The sequence below is a fragment of the Pelophylax lessonae genome (genome assembly GCF_965119305.1).
Source record: "Pelophylax lessonae genome assembly, chromosome: 1".
NCBI lineage: Eukaryota > Metazoa > Chordata > Amphibia > Anura > Ranidae > Pelophylax > Pelophylax lessonae.
In genome coordinates this window covers 623,799,106-623,820,709 of record NC_138768.1, presented here as the reverse complement: position 1 = coordinate 623,820,709, position 21,604 = coordinate 623,799,106, and the positions used below count along the sequence as shown (strand labels likewise).

General features: G+C 41.9%; 1 protein-coding gene across 1 annotated transcript in view; it reads right to left on the bottom strand.

The window, feature by feature from the left end:
• MYOZ2 (myozenin 2) overlaps positions 1–21,604 on the bottom strand; it is a 167,083-nt gene that overhangs the window by 49,128 nt on the left and 96,351 nt on the right. The window contains exon 3 of the mRNA XM_082243004.1: positions 13,651–13,832. Coding sequence (XP_082099130.1) covers positions 13,651–13,832 — 182 coding nt within the window. The remainder of the gene's footprint in view (positions 1–13,650; positions 13,833–21,604) is intronic.

The following is a 21,604-nucleotide window of genomic DNA, read 5'->3' as shown; positions in this document are numbered from 1 at the left end:
TCCCTTCACTTTCATCTCCTCATCCTCACCCTGAGCTTCCCTGCAGTGTGAGATTCAGAGGGGCTCTGTGTGATCCCATGCTCGCTTCTGCCCCCCCTCCCACCTTAGCTGCAGAGGACCTTAACCAGAGATGGGGAGAAGACTTGCTATGCAGACACTGAGGATCATGGAAAATGTAGTCTTAAATGGGGGCATTGTACAATACAAGTGAATAGCTGCAGAACTACCATACCCAGGATTCCCTGTGTCTGGAGGAGGAGAGATACAGTGTTTTCCGGGGCAAATTACCAGAGATTAGGGCAGAACAGCAGGGGGAATGAGATGGTGCAGACCTGTTTCTGGGGTCTGCCCCCTGGGGTAGAGAGGACAAAGCCTATACAAACTTTGGGTGCTTTTGCAGTGTCCCTGGGAGCCTGAGAACTATGCTGTAGTAAGCTTGTTTGCTGAGCTAGGACCAGAGTTCAGAGACTGAGCCTTGTGAAGACCTAATCATGAGGACTGACAAGAAGGGAGAGAACAGGAAAGCGCCACCTAAGTGTAGAGATTAAAAGTATTTATTGCTTTTATTTATTTATTATTATTTATTTATTATTTATTATTTATTTATTAGTATTTATTGGAAATCAAAGATTATCCCGAATTTGTCGGAAGTCATACACTCAGTGAACGAAAACTACCTACTTGAAAAAGCGTTATCTGTCAATAACCTAACATATAATAAATTCCAGAAATCCTGGGATGCTTGGCCTTATCTTACCTCTGATAATAGATTGTCTTGAGATCCTTATTAACTTGGGAGGTGGGGCAGGTCCTTCTCTGTCCTGGAGACATTGATCCCTGTGGGTTCCGGACGGAAGAGACCTGTCACGACTCCTGACTCATTGGACACTGTACATTATCGCTAAAATATGTCACACAACTTAATCCTTGTATTATGGACTGGAAACTGTTTATACCAATGTTTCGTTACTCGTATTCTCCTTATGTTGTTCTCCATGTTGGAGTATTGTTTAAATTCTTTGAAAATTCAATAAAAATCTATTGAAAGTAAAAAAGTATTTATTGCACACAGGTTAAAAAGCACTTACAGGATACAGCATAGAAACAGGCTCCTTCAAGTGGGGAGAGGGGAAAAGGCCATTCTGATCCGTCCCTGGAGTATCACACTGTCCACGGGGCTGTAAAGTTCAGATGCAGCTCCTCTAATTGTCCTGTGGCCACCAGGAAACAAACCAGCATGGAACACAGGTGGAAATTAGGTCATCGGATGGAAGAGACAGTCGGACAGGCAGACAGGCTGCGCGCTTGGAGCTACAGCTCATTCTACTATCCTGTAAAAGGAGCCGTAGCTCAGAGCGCATAGCCTGCCTGCCTGCCTGTCTGACTGTCTCTTCCATCCGGTGACATAATTTTTGCTGATTTGTTTCCAGGTGGCCACAGGACAATCAGAGGAGCTGCATCTGAACATCACAACCCCGAGTGATACTCCAGGGACGGATCGGAATGGCCTTCTCCCCTTTCCCCACTCTGGTGAGCCTGTTTTACGCTTACATCCTGTAAGTGCTTTTTAACCTCATTCCTTATTAATGCTGTATATACTAGTTTAATGGGGTTAGTCTAATTGTGGTGTAAGTCAATGGCCGTAAGTAGGGCTAATATTCCCATCAGTTAACCTAATGTATTCATTGACCTGTTTATTTGTTTGTGTATTGTGTTTATTCTACTTTTCTATAAAATACTAACTCTACCTATTATCACTTAAACTGGAGTTCCACTCAAAGGTGGAACTTCCGCTTATCTGTCTCCTCCCTCCCTTCGGTGCCACATTTGGCACCTTTCGGTGGGCGAGGCACCTGTTTTTGACAGGTACCCTGTACCCACTTCCGTCGTACCTCGCCGCCGCGAGGTACATCAGAAGCTCGGCCCCCTCCTCCCTCCCACTTCCTCTGCTTCTAGGCCAGTAAGAGAGCGCAGCGCAGTAGGGACCCTTACCTTGCAGCTTCACGGCCGGGTCCCCTTTACGGCAATGGCGGCGGCAGCATCCGAGAGCCGATGGAAACATTGGCTGCAGTGCTGACATTGTTGGATTCCAGGACAGGTAAGTGTCCTAATATTAAAAGTCAGCAGATATTGCTTTCTTATATATCTTGTAAAATCCAAATAAACATTTCATTAAAAAAATCAGCAGCTACAGTATGTGTAGCTGCTGACTTAGAATTTTTGGAGGGGGGGCAACTGCTTTAACATAAAGTATGTCTAAATCAAGAACAGGTAGCAGGAGAACTGTCAGCATAGTCAGTGCATTACTAAGAACCAGTCCTGCAGACAGGAATTGTCAGTGTATGTTATTATTATTTCCAGCTAACTACCCTGTCCTCAGAAGCTCCCCAGTCTTGCTCACTATACCATATCTCAGGGCCCTAGTGTCAATTCTAGGCCTTTTCACCCCTAACACCACAGCAAGCATGTATTGAAAGAGGTGATTTAGCAGTCATAAAAAGCAAAGAAAAAGAAAAACTTTCATTACACTAGCAATAATAATAATACCTATTTCAATATTGTAATGTGTTACTGTTTTTTTTTTTTTTTTTACTGTTTTTTTTTATGATTTACAGTTTTTTTTTTTTTGTTTTTTGTTTTTTATTGGTTGAGCCAGATGGACTTGTGTCTTTTTTCAACCTGGCTAACTATGTAACTATGTATTGTTAGTAATCACACACAATTACTCTAAGCCAAACTTCTTATACTGGTATTATTTTTTTTTTTGAGAATTACAATCAGTTTTCTAGCCCAAAGACATTGGGGTATTTACAGCCCGATGAAGACTGTGTTAGACATACAGGATTAGTTTCAGTGCTGGCCAGGATGTCCAGAAGCATTGAGGACAATAAACCTACATTGCTAAGACAGGTAAATGAATTATGCTTACTGCGCAGCCTCCAAAGGAGGATCTTCCGTCAATGTCCGTTTTTTTAAACGTATGAATGCCCTATTTTTCATCCGTCAAAAAAATGGATCGGATGAAAAACGGACGACAACGGATGAAAAACGGACAACAATGGATGAAAATGGATGACGACGGATGAAAAACGGATGACAACGGATGAAAAACGCATAAAAACGGATGAAAAACGGATGAAAAATGGATGACAACGGATGAAAAACAGATAACAACTGAAGAAAAACAGATGAAAAACGGATAACAACTGACGAAAAACGGATGACAACTGACGAAAAACTGATGGAAAACTGATACATTTTGATGTGACTGAACTGATGAACTGAACGGACCGTATGTGTGAAAGGGGCCTTAAGCATCTGCTTGAGATGCAACAGGAAGTGAGAAGAAATCTCACCAAAATGAGAGGAGTTCCTATTTTAGACCAGAATATTGGTCCCCAATGGAAGATTTCCCCTTTCCTCTTGCTGTCAGGACAACTCTAAAGTTTGGGTTTTCACATCACTTTCTTAAAGTAGTCACCAGGACAAACAGAAAGGGTGGATCGCCTTAGCTGAAATATAGACAGCAACAAAACCGTGACAGAGGGTCAAACCCTTCCCCATTCTAGATAATACTTAAAAAAGAAAAAGTTTTACATTTACATACACTTTATTAAAGCGGAGCTCCACCCAAAAGGGGAAGCTCCGCTTGATTCTTCTTCCCCCCCTCTCCGCTGCCACATTTGTCACCTTTCGGGGGAGTGGATACCTGTCAAAACCAGGTACACTTACAGGAAAGATCTTTGTGCGGCAAAATATGTAATTCCCGGCCCCTCCTCCTTCCCCTCTGCTCCCTTTTGGGAGACACACAGGTCCTAGAAGACAGTGGGGTATTCAGAAAGCGCAGCACAACTCAAGCATGCGCAGTAGGAAAAAGGCTGTAAAAAAAGTCTTTACTTCCTGTTTCCCTTAGTGAAGATCCTGGCGCCTGCACCCAGAGCTGATGGATGGATCGGTTTGGGGTGCCGACATTGCGGGCCCCTGGACAGGTAAGTGTCCTTATATTAAAAGTCAGCAGCTACAGTATTTGTAGCTGCTGACCTTTATTTTTTTTCACCCCAGTCTGGGACTCCTCTTTAAATGAGCTCCACAAGATGATTTTCTTATTTTTGTTCAAACTATAACAAAAAAATAAAATATAGAGTTCAACTTCATCACACTAGTATAGAAGTAAAAGCATCATACATAAAAATAAAATAAAAGTAGAAAAAACTTTTAGGTCAACCATCTAGCACTATCAGTACTGTAAAATGCTGTTTGAAATATTTGATTTTTCGCCCTAGAGTACACTTCTTGTTAAGCTGATAATTTCTTTAGTTTCCTAGGAGACTCATGTTGTTGAGGTGGTCTTTCGGATTTTCTAAAAAAAATTGCCATAGCATTTTCTCAGGTTTCCATGACGACCGTTTGTGATGGCTTCCAAGGAAACTATACTAAGCAGGGTGCCAGTGTCAAGATACTTTACTTAATATCTGCTTGTTCATGGGAATCTGCTGATTAATAATATGAGTTTTAAGGTTAGGCAAGATAAACACAATTTCTTGGTGTGCCCAGTATTTGTGCTGTTTGTACTTTCAAATGATGAATGTCTTGGCCCTCTCAATTCTGTAATTACTAGGTGCAGAAAAAATATTTAAAGGGAAACTGTAAAGTTTTGGACAAAGATCTTTGCTTATTCGTATTTCATTTCTTGTCTTTCACATACCAATTAAAATGTTCCTCCCTGGTAGTTCAGGGAACATTATCTGTTTAACCACTTTGAGACAGCAATAAACCTTTCTTAGGTTCACCACACATGTTAAAATCTGACTATATAAGCTCTGTACAATCAATTTTAGATCGATCAAAACTATGTAATATTAGGATCCACCTAAATTATCCAGTCAATCTCTATACAATCAGTTGGGCACTTGCTCTGCATATCTGTTGGTAAATCTATTGCAGATGGTACAGACAGATTGTAATGTGTGTGGTGAGCTTACGTCCTTCACTTAAAGTTTCCCTTGTTTTGAGAACAGCAATGTTGCAGTCAGGGCTCTAACCATATTTACCATAAGGCACGGTAGGCACTGTTGGAGGTTGAACAGCGTGTACTATGCACTCCAAACTATAGATGGCGCTGTAGTGATATACTAGAGTCTGTGTGCTTGTATATGCTTGTATATTCTGCACAGGAAATACATTTTTTTCTCTCTCTGCTCTCTCCTGTAATGCTGTTCTCACACATGTAAATGCATGTAAAGCTGAATTCTACATTCCTCAAGATCTCAGTGACTCATCTTATCAAATCACCAACAGACACTTGCCTGTAGGCACCAGAGCCAAAGAGGTAGCAGTGCATTGTTTTTATTTATAAGCAGGATTAGTCATTTACACATTACCACTATATTATATGCCAAATCAGGACAAGAAGAACAAGGAAATGTCTTGTGATCCTAAGGAAGGGAACCAAACCCTTTGTGCCTCCAGGCTCCAGTGATGATTATCTGGCCCTGGCTGCAGCAGAGAACTATAAATAAGCATCTATGCACAATTATGGTTCTCAAACCCTGCTATCAAACTGACGAATTGATCACAGAGTCATAGTTTAGTTTACTGACTCACACTAATGTTGCTAACTTTGATCCGGGCAAGATTTAATACCTCTGATTAAAAAAAAAGTTAATTGTGCAACTGCACTTTGCAAAGTGCACAGTGACAGAAATGTCACCCATTTTTCAAACTGAATCTTGGGTTAAAATGGGTAAATTTAGGAGTGAAAGGTGTGTAAATCTTGGGTGAAAACACTGATAAAAGAATCCATTATCTTTAGCCTTCATTCACACTATGAAGCACAATGTCAGGCATTGCGCATATGCATGTTGTTTCCTGAATATGTGGTGCTTCAATGGGCTACCCTAGAAGTTACAAATATAGCAAGGAAGCTCATGAACCTTTTTGAACTACCTGCTTTGGGTGGTTTTTAACCGTGTGTTTTGCTGTATTTGTCTCGTGATTTTGTGGGTAAAACTTAGTGTCCTGCAAGACACATTTGGGGTGCCATTACCAACGAACAGTATCATGCATTTTTGTAGTCATTTACAGTGCCCTAAAAAAGTATTCATACCGCTTGAAGTTTTACACATTTATCATGTGACAACCAAAAACGTAAATGTATTTTTTGGGATTTTATGTGCCAAGTGTGCAAAATGTGACAATGATTTAAAGTGTTTTTTCACCAATGCCAGAAGTCTGCAAAATAGGTAACTTGGAATCTCTGATGCACGAGGAGAACTAGGACTTAATTGGTATTGCTGAATCTTGGCTTCATTCTTCATATGATTGGGCTATTAATATTCCTGGCTATGCTCTCTTTCAGGAAAGACAGGGTAAAACGGCGGGGTGGCGGTGTCTGTCTCTATGTGAGAAGTGATCTCAAAGTGAGTGTGAAAGAGGACCTAGTTGATGGAGAGTGTGCTGAGTCTGAAGCAGTATGGGTGGAAATGTACATGGGTGTGCGTAATACAAGGATTATCATTGGAGTTTGTTATAGACCTCCCAGTATTAATGGAGAGGTGGAGACTCAGCTCCTGGCACAGATAGAAAGGGCTGGGACAGTGTTAATAATGGGGGATTTTAACTACCCAGACATTGACTGGAGTAATGGCACTGCTGGAACAGTTAAAGAGCAAACATTTATAAACCTATTACAAGACAATTTTATGGTGCAGTTTATTGAGGCCCCCACTAGAAATGATGCTCTGTTGGACCTGGTAATCTCAAACAGTGCAGAGCTTATTAATAATTTTCATATAAAAGAACATCTGGGTAGCAGTGACCATAATAGGATTTCATTTAATGTTAGCTGTAACCAAAAAACGCATACAGGAAATACAAAAACACTTAACTTTAAGAGAGCAAATTTTCCAAGGATGAGGGCTGCTCTCCAGGATTTAGACTGGAAGGGAATATTGGCATTGATGAGCACAGAACAGGAATGGGAAATTTTCAAAAAGACTTTATGCAAACTCATTGTAAAGTATATTCCTATGGGTAATAAGTTTAAAAGGCTAAAAATAAAACCTATGTGGCTCACGGCCAAAGTTAAAAAAGCTATAGATAAAAAGAAAAGAGCTTTTAAAAAAATTTAAAAATGAAGGGACACTATCATTGTTTAATTGTTACAAAGAATATAACAGAATATGTAAAAAGGAAATCAAGGGCGCAATTCAAAATGAACGACAGATTGCAAAAGATAGTAGGACACACCCCAAAAAATTCTTCAAATATATTAACAGTAAAAAGGTCAGGTCTGAGCATGTAGGCCCTTTACAAAATAATCAGGAGTGGGTGACTGGGGACAAAGAGAAGGCAAATTTATTAAATACTTTATTCCGCTCTGTATATACAAAGGAGCATGGGGGAGCTCATGACCATAATGAGGATGGTATTGACATAGACCCAAATGATCCACATTGGCTCAAAAGGGATATGTTCAAAAACAATTTAGACAGAATAAGGGTGGATAAAGCGCCTGGACCAGATGGCATCTACCCACGCATCCTAAAAGAATTGAGCACTGTAATTTCAAAGCCTTTGTTTCTAATTTTTAGGGACTCGTTTAGGACTGGAATAGTACCACTGGATTGGCGTAGGGCCAATGTGGTGCCTATATTTAAAAAGGGATCAAAGTCTTTGCCAAGTAACTATAGACCTGTTAGTTTAACTTCTATAGTCGGGAAGATACTGGAGAGTTTAATAAAAGACCACATAGATGAGTTCTTGCTGGAAAAAAATATTTTAAGCAACAGACAGCATGAATTCACGAAAGAGAAGTTGTCAAACAAACCTGATTTCTTTTTATGAGGAGGTAAGTAAAACCATGGACAGAGGGGTGGCTGTGGATGTAGTATACTTGGATTTTGCAAAAGCGTTTGACACAGTTCCCCACACACGGCTAATGTGTAAGGTAAAGTCTACTGGCTTGGAAAGATCGGTTTGTCATTGGATAGAAAATTTGGCTAAAAGATAGAATAAGGTTATCAGTGGTGTACCCCAAGGTTCAGTGTTGGGACCCTTACTTTTTAATATCTTTATAAATGATATAGGGTCTGGGATTAAAGGTACAATTTCAGTCTTTGCAGATGACACCAAGCTTTGCAGTGGAATAAATTCCTTACAGGATGTCTCCAATTTACAAGCTGATCTCAATGCACTGTTTCATTGGGCAACTATGTGGCAAATAAGGTTTAATGTTGATAAATGTAAAGTTATGCACTTTGGGACTAAGAATATGCATGCATCATACATACTAGGTGGAGTAGAACTGGGGGAATCCATAGCAGGATCTGGGTGTTCTGGTAGATCATAAGCTTAATAATAGCATGCAATGCCAAGCAGTGGTTTCCAAAGCAAGCAAAGTCCTTTCTTGTATTAACAGAGGCATATACTCCAGTAAGCGAGGTATAATTTCCCCCCTGTACAAATCATTAGTAAGACCTCATCTGGAATATGCAGTCTAGTTTTGGGCACCAGTTCTTAAAAAGGATATCGGGGAACTGGAGAAAGTGCAGTGAAGGGCAACCAAACTGATAAGGGGCATGGAGGAGCTCAGCTATGAGAAAAGTTTAGAGGAACTGAATTTATTCTCTCTTGAGAAGAGGAGATTAAGGGGGGATATGATCAACATGTATAAATACATAGGGGGTCCATATAGTAAACTTGGTGTTGAGTTGCTCACTTTAAGGTCAACACAGAGGACAAGGGGGCACTCTTTACATCTAGAGGAAAACAGATTGCATCTCCAAATATGGAAGGGTTTCTTCACCGTAAGAGCTGTGAAAATGTGGAATAGACTCCCTCCAGAGGTGGTTCTGGCTAGCTCACTTGATTGCTTTAAAAAAGGTCAGGATTCTTTCCTGGGTGTACTTAATATACAGTAAGTGGGCACTAAATTTTTTTTTTAGGTAAAGTTGATCCAGGGAATATCCGTTTGCCTCTCGGGGATTTTTTTCCCCTGCTGTAGCAAATTGGATCATGCTTTGCTGGGTTTTTTCGCCTTCCTCTGGATCAACTGCGGGTATAGGATTGTGTAAATGGGATTGTATGGTTGGGTTTTCAATACTGTTTTTTTTTTTTTTGTTGTTGGTTGAACCAGATGGATTTGTGTCTTTTTTCAACCTGACTATGTAATACTAAGGCTGGCCATACACTAGCCGAAAGATCGTTCGAAAATCTGTCATTTGGTCCGATCGTTCATTTTTCGTCCAGTTAATGGGCACAAATCGAAAATCGTTTTTAACTTTTCAGAGCCGAAAAATCTAAGGAACAGTTTTGAAAATCAAACGATAAACGAACGAACAAACGATACGAACTAAATATATTGAAAGGTTAATGTGTTTCTCGGCCGACCATCATTAAAAGATTTATCATTCTAAATTCTGTCATTGTTTTGGTCAATGGTATGTTCAGGGTGATGTGCAGTGTTAGTTTTCCTCCACACATAGCGTTTTTCTTTAAGGCCAAAATGTTAAATTTTGGTCTCACCTGACCAGAGCACCTTCTTCCACATGTTTGCTGTGTCCCCCACATGGCTTCTCGCAATCTGCAAATGGGACTTATTATGGCTTTCTTTCAACAATGGATTTCTGCTTGACCCTCTTCCATAAAGGTCCGATTTGTAGAATGCACGACTAATAGTTGTTCTGTTGACAGATTCTCTCATATGAGCTGTGGATCTCTTCAGCTCCTCCAGAGTTACCATGGGTCTCTTGGCTGTTTCTCTGATTAATGCTCTCCTTGCTTGGCCTGTCAGTTTAGGTGGACGGCTATGTCTTGGTAGGTTTGCAATTGTGCTATACTCTTTCCATTTTTGGATGATGGATTGAACAGTGCTCAGTGAAATGTTCAAAGCTTAAGATATTTTTTATAACCTAACCCTGCTTTAAACTATTGCACAACTTTATCCCTGACCTGTCTGGTGTGTTCCTTGGCCTTCATGATGCTGTTTGTTCACTAAGGTTCTCTAGCAAACCTCTGAGGGCTTCACAGAACAGCTGTATTCATACTGAGAGTACATTATACACAGGTGGACCCTATTTATGTATTAAGTGACTCCTGAAAGCAATTGATTCCACTAGATTTTAGTTAGGGGTATCAGAGTGAAGGGGGCTGAATACAAATGCATGCCACACTTTTCAGATATTCATCTGTAAAAAGTTTTGAAAAACATTTATCATTTTCCTTCCTTTTCCCAATTATGTCCCACTTTGTGTTGGTCTATCACATAAAATCCCCAAAAAATACATTTACGTTCCTGGTTGTAACATGACAAAATGTATTAAATTTCAAGGGGTTTGAATACTTTTTCAAGGCACTGTACACGCTACACTACTGTGAGTGCAGACATAGTATTTGAGATCTGAGCTTTATATACTAAAGTTGAAATTGTCTTGTTGAACTATTGATTCTCAGCAATGCTGCCCTTTTCTGGATTTAATTAAAAATAGGGAATAATTGCTCGAGATCATGTATGGGAGCTTTTTACTCCAGTGTATCGCACATTTCTAAAGTTCGACATTCCCAGTGCCAGGCATGCACCCCTTTGCCTCAAAGAACCAAACCTAGATTTGTTTATTTATCCAGGGTAATTTTTCCTAACCATAAGGGCCAGTTCACCCCAGAATCACACAGGATTGTGCTATGCCTTTCCAACGAATTCCCACGTGTTCCAGTACAGTGCGATTTTGCAGTCTATTAATTGTAATGCGGGAAAAAAAGTGCATGCACAAGTTTTTAAAATTCCCTGCACCAGACAGCATGGTACTGCAGTACCATGTAATTTAGTTCACTTGCATTAGCGATCTGCACTTGAGTTGCCTTTCACATTACATTGGCACCTGCAGCAGATCCCAAAGGCAGTGCATTTCAGTACGATGTGGGAAACGCAGATGGAACGTGCAAATCCCGCCCTGCGTTCTGGTGTGAAGCGGCCGTAACTCACATTTAAGCTTACATTTCCACAATATAAACAACAACATTAAAGGGGAAATATAAAAGCCATATTTGAATCTATGAAGTTAAAGTGGTTGTAAACCTTAGACATGAAATATGAACAAAGCACATCCCTCTATAGTGTGTATAGTGTCCAGAGCATTAGGTGTTATTTCTCTCCGCTGCCTAGTTCCTCTGCTATCAGCATGAGTCACTTCTGATAAGTTTTCCTGATACCAAGAGAAAAAAGGTGACGGGGTAGGGCACTTCAGCACACAGCTTGTGATTCATAGCCTCGGATCTGTTCCTGTTGCTGTGTGAAGGGGGGGGGGGTGCCCCTTTCCCTCCAATCAGCTCTCAGAACTCTCCTCACAGAGCTCTGCAGAGTGTAATTCAAACTCTCTGCCCCATTTTTTCTGACAGCACAGACAAGCTTTATGAATTCTGGACTTTAAATGGATGTAGGCAAGAGAAGACTGCAGACAAAGAGGTACACCTTATATATTAGGACTTGTTTCATCTTTCTGTATCACCTGAGAATAGTCACTTCATTGAGTATATGTGAGGGTTTAAACCACTTTAAATATATTGCTGCATTTATGGCTTCCAGTTTTTACTATATTTTAAGAAAAAAATGAATCAGCCCTTCAAGGCCCCTTGCACACAGGGTTGTCTTGCTGCAGTGCGTCCCTCCCAGCATTTTAGTGTGTCTGGGAAGGATAAGAGCAGCATTCAGCTCTGTCCAGCCACAGCCTGCAATTGGCTTTGACAGACTGCAGGACGACGTATCTGTCCCTCCTGGGCACACTAAAACGCTGTGGGCGATACACTGCAGCTAGACATCCCTGTGTGCAAGGGGCCTAATGCTAAAAGTGGGACAGGAAAATACTTTTGTTTTCATATTTACTTACAAACTTTCATTTCGATTTTTTACACTGTTTTCCACACTTTTATAAGTAATACTGTTTGCATGTTTTTAAAAGCTTTATGCTGGAAATATCTCAAAGCATTTTTTCTTCTGCCAAGCTTCAGGTAGAACAGTGGTCTCTAAACTGCAGCCCTTTGCTTGCTTTTATCTGGCTCTTGGAGCATTATTCCTCTCACTGTCACTCTCACTGTTCCTGCCATTGACACTAGGGCACTATTACTTCCACTGACACCAATGATGGGGCACTATTCCATCCACTGACACCAATGATGGGCCACTATTCCTTCCACTGACACCATTGATGGGGCATTATTCCTCCCACTGGCACTATTCCTCGCACTGACTCCAATTATGGGGCATTATTACTCTCACTGACATCAATGATGGAGTATTATTCCTCCCATTGGTACCAATGGTGGGGGTATTATTCCTACCACTGATACCAATGATAGGGCATTATTCCTCCCACTGGCACTATTCCTCCCACTGACTCCAATGATGAGGCACAATCCTCCCACTGACTCCAATGATGGGGCATTATTATTTTCGCAGACATCAATGATGGGGCATTATTCCTCCCATTGATACCAATGATGGGGCATTATTCCTACCACTGATACCAATGATGGGGCATTATTCCTCTCCCTGACATTAATGATGGGGCATTATTCCTCCCATTGATACCAATAATGGGGCATTATTCCTACCACTGATACCAATGATGGGGAATTATTCCTCTCCCTGACATTAATGATGGGGCATTATTCCTACCACTGATACCAATGATAGGGCATTATTCCTCCCACTGGCACTGTTCCTCCGACTGACTCCAATGATGGGGCACTATTCCTCTTACTGACTCCAATGATGGAGCACTATTCCTCCCACTGACTCCAATGATCGGGCACTATTCCTCCCACTGACTCCAATGATGGGGCATTATTCCTCTTGCTGACATCAATGATGGGGCATTATTCCTCCCATTGATACCAATGATGGGGGAATTATTCCTACCACTTATACCAATGATGGGGCACTATTCCTTTCCCTAATACCAAAGAGGGGACGCTGTTTACTTTCAGTGACACCAGGACATTTTCTTTTCTCTCTCCCACAGTCCAGCCCCCCTAAAGTTTTAAGGACAGTAAACTGGCCCTTTGTTTAAAGAGTTTGTAGACCCCTGACGTAGAGGTTAGGAATGGTTTGAAGCTGTCACGTCTTTATTCCTCTCAGTATTCCTTATGTAGGGATTTCCCCTTACTTCCTGTCTTTGTAACATGACAGGAATAAGAGGATATCACCTTAAAGGGAAAGGAAATCACCCCCTTGGTAGAACATGTATCACCCTTAGGAGTTTTTTTTCTGACCTGAGTCTGTTGACATCTGTCAGTGAAGGAATTTCTCCTTTCCCCTTTTCTTTGGGACAAAAAGTTACACAGAACCTGACAGGGGTTCTAACTCTTCAGCAAATAGTAAACCAGGCCCACAAAACACTGGCACGAATTTGCCAACTTATGAAAAAAACAGTTGCAAGGGACTATATGTGCAAAATTTGGGTAATAGTTGTAAAGTAATGATGCCATTGGCATTGAAGCTACATAATTTCAGCCTCATTGTAAAAGACTTAGTAATAAGTTGAAGGTTAGAAAGTCAGCTTGATCTTGCAAAAATCGACACTGCTTTTCATAGCAGTACAACTATTCAATAACATTTATTTTTGTGACTTATTTAACTTTAAGGTCCATACTTACACTTATATTTGTTTGTGTCTGTGGCCTCATTTCATATGGAAAGTTTTCATAAGTGTACTTGTCAGATCTCCTTTGTCGCATCTTAAAAAGCCTTGCCCCTCGGTTGCCTAGCATAGACAGTTCCTCCAACATGATGTCTTTAGGCACACTTATTTTTTTTCCAAAGTCAATGCCTTCCGACTCTGCAAAAAAAAAAAAAAGAAACACATTTATTCCCTCTGAGCCAATTAGTGCCTTCATAATTAGACTGCAGGGTTCTTGTCATTGCAGAGAGAAAATTGTGATGTTGCTGCAGGAACTAGGATCCATAACTTATTTTATTACTGATACATTCTGTATGTCAATATATATATATGTATATATATATATATATATATATATATATATATATATATATATATATATATATACACTGTGCAAAAAGATTAAAGGAACACTTTGAAAACACATCGGATCTCAATGGGAAAAAATATAATGCTGGAAAATTATACTGGTATGGACTGGGTAATGTGTTAGGAACGAAATGGTTTGATGGAAATTAAAATGATCAACCTACAGAGGGCTGAATTCAAAGACACCCTGAAAATCAAAGTGAAAAATTATGCAGCAGGCTAGTCCATTTTGCTAAAATTTAATTGCAGCAAATCAAAATGGTACTCAGTAATTGTATTACCCCCACGTGTTTGTATGCATGCCTGACAACGTAGGGCATGCCCCTAATGAGTGGCCAAATTGTGTCCTGGGGTATTTCCTCCCAGATCTGGACCAGGGCATCACTGAGCTTCTAAACAGACTGAGATGCAACCTGGCGGCATCGGATGGTCCGAAACATAATATCCCAGAGGTATTCTTAATGGATTAAGGGCAGGGGAGCGTGGGAGCCATTCAATGGTATCAATTCCTTCATCCTCAAGGAACTGGCTGCATACTCTCGCCACATAAGGCCGGGCATTGTCGTGCACCGGGAGGAACCCAAGACCCACTGCACCAGCGTAGGGTTTGACAATGGGTCCAAGGATTTCATCTTGATTCCTAATGACAGTTAGGGTGCCATTGTCTAGCCTGTAGAGGTCTGTGCATCTCTCCATGGATATACCTAGACCATCACTGACCCACTACCAAAGCAGTCATGCTGAACGATGTTACCGGAAGCATAACGTTCTCCACGGCTTCTCCAGACTCTTTCACGTCTGTCACATGTGCTCAGGGTGAACCTGCTCATCTGTAAATAGCACAGGGCGCCAGTGGCGGACCTGCCAATTCTGGTGTTAAATGGCAAATGCCAATTGAGCTCCACAGTGCTGGGCAGTGAGCATGGGGCCCACTAGAGGACGTCGAGCCCTCAGGCCACCCTCATGAAGTCTGTTTCTGATTGTCTGGTCAGAGACATTTACACCAGTGGCCAGCTGGAGGTCATTTTGTAGGGCTCTGGCAGTGCTCATCCTGTTCCTCCTTGCACAATGGAGCAGATACCGGTCCTGCTGATGGGTTAGGGACTTTCTATGGCCCCGTTCAGCTCTCCTAATGACCTATCTCCTGGAATCTCCTCCATGCTCTTGAGACTGTGCTGGGAGACACAGCAAACCTTCTGGCAATGGCACATATTGATGTGCCATCCTAGAGGAGTTGGGACTGCCCGTGCAACCTCTATAGGGTCCAGGTATCTCCTCATGCTACCAGTAGTGACACTGACTCTAGCCAAATAAAAAACAGAAAAAAATGAGTAGGGAAACAAAAATTCAGTGGCCTCCACCTGTAAAAGCATTCCCGTTTTGGGGGTTGTCTCATTGTTGCCCATCTAGTGGACCCGTTGTTAATTTAATTAACACCAAAGCATCTGAAATTGATTAACAACCCCCACTGCTACTTACCTGACCAGATCAATATCCCGGGAGTTTCATTGATATGATGCTATAATCTGATTTAAAAGCGTTCCTTTAATTTTTTTGAGCAGTGTATTTGTCAGCATGCAAATTTCTCTACTATAATATAAGCAAATTATTAATGACACCTACTCCTGATTTATGTAGCATGTTAAATGTAGGGTATCGACACATACTAATTCATGTAGCATGTTGACACCTACTCCTGATTTATGTATCTTGTTGACACCTAGTCCTGATTTATGTAGCATGTTGAAAACATTCACTCTAAATCAACTCACTCATTATGACATATAAACTGTAACTCTAAATTTGTCTTCCCTTTTAGTCTTTAGAAATACTGGAAATAATTTCCAGGTCTCAGGTAACCATTGATATTTTCAGCTTACAGTACATAGGAATGATCAAAAAGCTGTAGATTTAGTAATAAAGAAGAATTAATATGATAGACCAAGCATATTTAACATCCAGTGCGGGTCATTTTTAACCACTTGCCTACAGTGCACTTTCACCCCCTTCCTGCCCAGACTGATTTTCAGCTTTCAGCGCTCTCACACTTTGAATGACAATTACTCAGGCATGTAACACTGTACCCATAAAAAAATTGTGTCCTTTTTTTCACACAAATAGAGCTTTCTTTTGATGGTATTTAATCACTACTGGGTTTTTATTTTTTTGTGCTATAAATAAAAAAACTGAAAATATGAAAATATTGTGAAAAAAATGAATTTTTCTTTGTTTCTGTCATAAAATTTAGCAAATGAGTAAATTTTCTTCACAAATTTTGGCCAAAATTTATACTGCTACTTATCTTTGGTAAAAATAACCCAAATAAGTGTATATTATTTGGTCTTTGTGAAAGTTATAGAGTCCACAAGTTATGGTGCTAATCATTGAAAATTGATCACACTTGACCACACCTGATGTACTGAAGGCCTATCTCATTTCTTGAGACACTAAAGTCAGGAAAGTACAAATACCTCCCAAATGACCCCTTTTTGGAAAGTAGACATTCCAAGGTATTTAATAAGGGGCATGGTGAGTTTTTTGAAGTTGTAATTTTTTCCCACAACTCTTTGCAAAATGAAGATTTTTTTTTTTTTCTTGTTTACAAATTGACGTATTAACAGGTTATTTCTCTCACACAGCATATGTATACTTGCAACTACACCCCAAAACACATTCTACTACTCCTCCTGAGTATGGCGATACCACATGTGTGAGACTTTTTCACAGCCTGGCCACATACAGAGGCCTAACATCCAAGTAGCACCGTCCGGCATTCTAGGAGCACAAATTACACATATAATTTCCTGATAACCTATCGCACTTTTGAAGGCCCTGGAGCACCAGGACAATGGAAACCCCCATAAAATGACCCCATTTTGGAAAGCAAACAGCCCAACGTATAATTTTTGAGGCATAATGAGTCTTTTGAATATGTCATTTTTTTCCACAAGTTTTTGGAAAATGTGGAAAGAAAATGAAAACGCATTTTTTTTACACAAAGCTGTCCATTTATGCAATATTTCTAACACATAGCATGTACATAGCAAAAATTGCACCCCAAAATACATTCTGCTATTCCTCCTGAGTATGGCGATACCACATGAGTAACACTTTTACACAGCCTAGCCACATACAGAGGCCTAACATCCAAGTAGCACTTTTCACAAAGTTGTCCATTTATCCACTTTAAGACTGGGCCTATTTTTGACACTTGGCGTTTACAAGCTAAAATCATTTTTATTTTTGCTAGAAAACTACTTAAAACCCCCAAACATTATATATTTTTTTTTAGCAGAGACCCTAGAGAATAAAATGGAGATCGTTGCAATATTTTTTATCACACCATATTGGCGCAGCAGTCTTCCAAATGCAATTTTTTTGAAAATAATTCACTTTTTTGAACTAAAAAATAAGAAAACAGTAAATTTAGCCCAATTTTTTTCCATAATGTGAAAGATAATGTTAAGTCGAGTAATTAGATACCCAACATGTCATGCTTCAAAATTGCGCATGCTCACAGAATGGCGCCAAACATTGGTACTTAAAAATCCCCATAGGCAACATTTTAAAAATTTCTGCAGGTTACCGGCTTAGAGTGACAGAGGAGGTCTAGGGCTCAAATTATTGCTCTCGCTCTAACGATCGCGGAGATACCTCACATGTATGGTTTGAACACCGTTTACATATATGGGTGGGACTTGCGTAGGCGTGTGCTTCTGCGCGCGAGCTAACGGGGACAGGGCGCTTTAATTTTTTTTTTTCCTATTTATTTTATTTATTATTTTTTTATTTTTACACAGTTTAAAAAAAAATGTTTTGATCATTTTTATTCCTATTACAAGGAATGTAAACATCCCTTGTAATAGAAATAGGCATGACAGGTCCTCTTTATTGTGAGATCTGGGGTCAAAAAGACCTCACAACTACACTAAAAAAGAAAAAAAAAAATTGTTGAAAAAGGAAAAAAAAAAAAAAAAAAAAGCCCTTTAAACCGGTTGCTAGGCAACGACTTTTGACGTAGCTCCGGTCCTCCAAGACCATAGAGTCGAGTGAGGGCCATCTTGCCCTCACTCGACTTCCTGTCTCTGAGGATCCGGGACCGGTGTAACGTGAGAATTACCTACCCTGTGAGAAAAACCATACCCTCGTCACTTCCGGCCAGGAACAGCTGAGCAGCGCAGCAGTGCGCATGCTCAGAGCTCCGGATACCTGATGGAAGAACTGAGGAGCTGACTAGTGCGCATGCGCACTAGTATGGAAATATGTCGGTGTACCGTGAACAAAACCTACCCGTGCGGCGGTTACATAAAACAGCTGTGCAGCACTATGAGTCATCTCCGCTCCTGTCCCGGTCACTTCCCTGCTCTCGGGGGGTAAATATAAAAGCGGCTCTCGGCTCCGTGATGTATGTTTTCATACACCCGCCGCCGCTTTTATATTTACTTGTCGATAGCAGGGAAGTGACCGGGACAGGAGCGGAGATGAGTCATATTGCAGCACAGTTATTTTAATGCAACCGCCGCATTACATACAGTGCCGTGCGCCGGAAGTGACGAGGGGTAGGTTTTTCTCACGGGTAGGTAATTCTCACGGAACACCGGATAGTTTTCCCCACTGCCGGCGGGTCCGGTAAACTGGGAAAACGTCTGGGACGTGGCGGGAGGGGAGGGCACCTCTTCCCCTGCACCGTAAGGGTAATTCCGCGGCGAATCCGCCACTGGGTCCACCCTTATCTGAAAGCCGACCGCCCGCCGTTTAAAAAAAATTCCGGGGTTATGGCAGCTATCTGCTGCCATAACCCCAGTATTTAGCTTTTAATGGCCGACGCATATAGTCGTTAGGTGGTCGGTAAGTGATTGCATGTATATGGCAAACAGGTGACGATGACTGATGGGGTGACAGGTGACGATGACTGATGGGGTGACAGGTGACGATGACTGATGGGGTGACAGGTAACAATGACTGATGGGGTGACAGGTAACAATGACTGATGGGGTGACAGGTGACAATGACTGATGGGGTGACAGGTGACGATGATTGATGAGGTGACAGATGACGATGATTGATGAGGTGACAAGTGACGATGATTGATAGGGTGACAAATGACAATCACTGCCGGGGTGACAAGTGACGATGATTGATGGGGTGACAAGTGACGATCACTGATGGGGTGACAGATGACTGTGATTGATGGGGTGACAGGTGACGGTGATTGGTGGGGTGACAGGTGACGGGCGATGGTCACCGATGGGTGACAGGTGACGGCCGATGGTGCACGGCGGTACTGATGGCAGTCTCTGGTGACCGGTGAACTTTAGGCTATGTTCACATGTGAGCGTAGCGATCATGGGCAGAATCACCGCGATTCTGCCCGCGATCCAGAAATCATTGCAAATCGCGGGACGCCTGTGCGTTGCCAGTGATTTGCAATAGCACCCCAAACGCTGTGCGATGTTGCCGCGATTTCCACCTGCCGAATCGAGGTAACATCACGCAAACAACGCATGATGCCCCAAAGAAGCTCTTGTACCTTTTTTGGGCGTCATGCGATGTTTGCGCGCGATGTTACCGCGTTTGGAGTGCTATTGCAAATCACGGGCAACGCACAGGCGTCCCACAATTTGCAATGATTTCCGGATCGCGGGCAGAATCGCGGTGATTCTGCCCGCGATCACTACGCTCATATGTGAACGTAGCCTTATGGGTGTCAATTTCTGGGCACTGATGAGGTGACTGTTGGGTGACAGGTGCAATTGGGGGGGGGGGGGGCTGAGGACTGTGTGGGGACCTTTATTTGTGTGATTTTACTTTGTGACAGGTATATAGAGCAGTAACTCACTGTTTCTGGCTCTGCTCTCCTCATACTGGAAACTGTGTGAGGGGAGAAGAGCTAGTAACAGTGAGTTACTGCTCTGTGTTTACATTTTGTGATTGGCTGTGAATGGATTCACAGCCGATCACTTAGTAAACAGTCACTGTCAGTGACTGTTTACTAGTGCCGGTGACAGCTGTGTTCCTAGGGAACACAGAGCCACCGACAAGACTGCGCTGCGCGCTCCCGATCGCGCATTCGCGGTCATCTTCTCGGCTCCTGTATTGTAATCGGCTGTGTCATTGGAACACAGCCGATCACGTGGGAAACAGCCATGCCCATTGGCTGTTTCCCCCCTGCCGGTGACAGGGGTTGTCCCGGGGACACACCGACACCGGCAGTGCAGGGCGGCGTGCACACGATCGCGCGCCTGCCCTACTGAATGGGATCACGTCATATGACGTCTTCCCAGAACAATGGCCGCACCATCCCGCCGTCATTTGACGGCGGGCGGGCGGGTGGCAAGTGGTTAAACATTTTCTGCTCTATAACTTCTATGTAGCTTTATAATTAATTTAAATCCAATCTATTTTCAGTAAAAAATAAACAAAACATTAAGAGCCAGATAAAATCACTGACAGTGAAAGTTGTAGTGTCCTCTTACACTAGGTTAAGGGTTACTAAACCCAGGACCCTGCAATCACTATATCTGCTCTCCCACAGTACACAGAACATGGAAATGTAATTATTTTAGTAAATATAAGCTGCTAGATACCTTTTCTCCTCAGCAGTGTATAGCAGTCTTGTGACTTCTATAGTCACATCAGTGTCTGGTTAAAGCTTGTAGGAGTTTCCATTCTCCTCTGACTGTCCTATGTGGTTGCATTACCACTGAACCTCTGTCTGGACAGTGCTGATTAGCCCTGTGCTGATCACATGTACCCTCTCAAGAAAAAAAAAGCTCTCTAGCAATACACACCAAACCGAGCATGTGCAGAGTGCCTCCAAGGCTCTGTTCTATCAGGAAATAGATTGGGGACAGTGGGACAGTGGAAGAAGGAGAGGATCAGAGAAGACAGGATCAAACAGCCTTTTTAGACAATGCTGAGGATTAACCCCTTAGGTTCCACAGTGAGTATAACAAGCATGCTTTACTGCATATACAGACTGATTTTACTGTTGTGGGTTTAGTAACACTTTAATAGTGAAGAAATGTGCTACCCTGCATACATAAACTGTACAGAGAAGTACTCCAGTACATTGGTGGTCAGTGGAGAAATGCTCCCTTATTGGCGTAGTCAGGGGTGAAGTGTGCCTTACATTGGTGATAAAAGAGAAATGTCTCCCTTACATGGGCGGTCAGTAAAAAAATGCCCCTTACATGGGTGATCAGTGGTGCAGTGCTACCTTACATTGGTGGTCAGTGGTGCAGTGCTATCTTACGTTGGTGGTCAGTGGTGCAGTGCTAGCTTACATTGGTGGTCAGTAGTGCAGTGCTAGCTTACATTGGTGGTCAGTGGTGCAGTGCTAGCTTACATTGGTGGTCAGTGGTGCAGTGCTAGCTTACATTGGTGGTCAGTGGTGCAGTGCTACCTTACATTGGTGGTCAGTGGTGCAGTGCTAGCTTACATTGGTGGTCAGTGGTGCAGTGCTACCTTACATTGGTGGTCAGTGGTGCAGTGCTACCTTACATTGGTGGTCAGTAGTGCAGTGCTCTCTTACACTGGTAGTCAGTGGTGAAGTGCCTCCT